Here is a 2,500-nt window from a genome sequence, read left to right as displayed (position 1 = left end):
GATCCTCCTATTTCCTTTGAAATTTATATCATTATCTATAAGTTATATATGTCATGTTTCTATCAATACTTGTAATTTAATGTTTTCGCTAGTTTCTAAAACTCACAAAGGCCGATATCAAGATACAGAGATGAGCTACCACCCTTCCACCCAATACTAGAAGCAAAGTATTAGAAACAAAGCTCTAGAAGGAAATCGTGTTGAATATCTGACCTAGCTTATTTTTAACTCTGCCAGCGGACTATCCTTACTGAACAAAATCACAATAATACTAAATAATTGTTGCCTCGAATATAAGCCTCCCCAAGAAGAGACATTGGACTGTTTTCTGTATTGTGCGAGTGTGGGCCTCTACGAGTATGTCACCGGCCGGTACGAGGAAAAGGAGGGGAATATCAATCTGTTGTCACGTGAAATTACGGAGAGAAACTAATCAGGGATGATAAAGATAAATCTTGGACTCGATCCGTAGACCGAATACCAGCCCTCGGGGGTGCCCCTTCAGATGGGATTTGAAGACAAAAAGCGAGGAGATAAACCTCTCCGACGTACGTCTAATGATCTAGCTTGATTTGTAGAGAGCAAGAGCAACTATCCCACCCTTTCTGTCGAGCAATGCTGCTTCGTGTTGACCACAACGAAATCAACAAAGTGATCATTTCGGTGTGAAAGAGTTAACAGCCCTTCGGAAATATCGATTACATATTATGTTATACTCTCAATATCCTGTGCAGGGCTCAAGGCACGCAGCGGAAGGCGGAATAAGGGGTGGGGTGAACCCTCGGAAAAATTGTTAAGAGGATTCTCTACATCAAAGGAGTTTAAATCTGCTAGACGAGACTCGAGCAAGGTGGCTAGGGTATTCCTGGCGTGCCACAGGTCACTGAGGTCACTTCGCGTGACCTAATGAAGTTCCAGACAGGCATTCTCCTTGACCCCCTCGGTACGACCACACACACACACACACACACACACACACACACACACACACACACACACACACACACACACACACACACACACACACACACACACACACACACACACACACACACACACACACACAGCTGAAGGGACAAAGACCACGTGGCTTTTAATACTGAGAGAGCATGGAGAGGGTATTGCAAGTTTGTATCCCCACTAAAGTTTCATAGATCCTTCAGAGCTCATTTCCTTGTCAGATTCAAGAAAAGCTAGGACTCATTATCACTCCAATGGGTCGTTGTGGCATGTTCAGCTTCGATCCCCGGCTCGCAAGTACGAAGATTCTGGTTCGGTCTGCCTCTTGTACTGGCAGTCCCAGCACATAGAGTAAAGGTGAAGCCTTTGGCCGCAGCTACGCGCTTCCAATGAAGGGGTATTTTATAAGCACAGACTTGTTCAAGAAGAGTAGAAGGAAAGGATCACAGTCAATAGATAGATAATAGGTACATAAACAAACAACGAATAAACAAACAGGGAAGTAAATAAGTATATGATTAAATAAATGTATATAAGTAAATAAATATATTAATAAAAGTCTAAATAGATTACTAAACCCACAAAGGAAAAAGAAGAAAAAAATAAGCAAATAAAGAAGAGGAGGAATCGAAGCTGGAGAAGGAGAAAAGGAAAAAGGTGCGGACAAAGATGACGACGATGAAGAGGAGAGCAAAAGGATGAGGATGGGAGAGCAGGAGGATAAAGGAGGAGGAGGACGGAGGAGGATGGAGGAGAAGAGTAAGAGGAGAAGGAGGAGGAGTGGAGGAGGTCTCCTTTCAAGTGGACGTTATGGTTACCGACTCGGATGACGATTGACCAACCTTCCGTTTTCCAGTTCTCAATTCCAGTTTCATTCCCTCGTCCACTACCAAACCCTCCCGGAATCCCTCTCCTTCCACCTCCAGGAACCGAAATGGGAGAAAAATGGGACCAAGACTGAAAACAATTAGCCGTTGTGTCTCTGGCGAGCTTTGGCAAGAATCCCTTGGGACTGGATATAAGAAAGGCGCTCTCAGGGTGTTCCAGAAGACACAAGTATCCTTCCCTCCCTCCGCTGCAGAACCTTCCTTCGTCGGGAATCGAACGTCGAGAACTTTCCTTGAATTGAAAGCGTCACCATGTTGCTCAGGTGAGGTCAACGAAGATCCGTTCCCCGACTAGCGCCAGGTGATTTTATTCAGCTTGAGGCAGGACTCCAAGGGTAAACGCCATTTGAGGAAGAAGCCTGTTTTCAAATGCACGTCTGGTAAAAGGCTTGTTTATCAAATGGTGCTTACTCTCCCACAACTCTTGGAGGCTGGCACCTTCAAACACCTCCTTTCAAACTGGGACCCTCCAATTTTCTGAATAAAATCGCCCCAGCGCTAGCCAGAATAGAATTGTGAAAGTGTGACCGGCCACTAACACGTTACGACCACTAGAGTAAGATTAATCCATTCATTATAATGTTAAGGTTTAAAATGCAGAAGTACTTATCTTTTATTCAGTACTCAAGAAGGTAGCCCCAAAGATTCCTTAT

The 2,500-nt window shown here is 44.2% G+C and overlaps 2 protein-coding genes across 2 annotated transcripts in view; one reads left to right on the top strand and one right to left on the bottom strand.

Annotated features, from left to right (window-relative positions):
* LOC143033302 (procollagen-lysine,2-oxoglutarate 5-dioxygenase 1-like) overlaps nucleotides 1-2,500 on the bottom strand; it is a 57,622-nt gene that overhangs the window by 41,770 nt on the left and 13,352 nt on the right. The window lies entirely within an intron of this gene.
* The window catches only part of LOC143033300 (uncharacterized), a 6,553-nt gene continuing 6,021 nt past the window's right edge, over nucleotides 1,969-2,500 (top strand). Inside the window, exon 1 of the mRNA XM_076198572.1 lies at nucleotides 1,969-2,110. Coding sequence (XP_076054687.1) covers nucleotides 2,100-2,110 — 11 coding nt within the window. The 5' untranslated portion in view covers nucleotides 1,969-2,099. The remainder of the gene's footprint in view (nucleotides 2,111-2,500) is intronic.

Source organism: Oratosquilla oratoria, chromosome 15 (assembly GCF_046742065.1).
Source record: "Oratosquilla oratoria isolate Oo_2021 chromosome 15, ASM4674206v1, whole genome shotgun sequence".
Classification (NCBI taxonomy): Eukaryota; Metazoa; Arthropoda; class Malacostraca; order Stomatopoda; family Squillidae; genus Oratosquilla; species Oratosquilla oratoria.
This window is presented reverse-complemented; position numbering and strand designations above follow the sequence as displayed.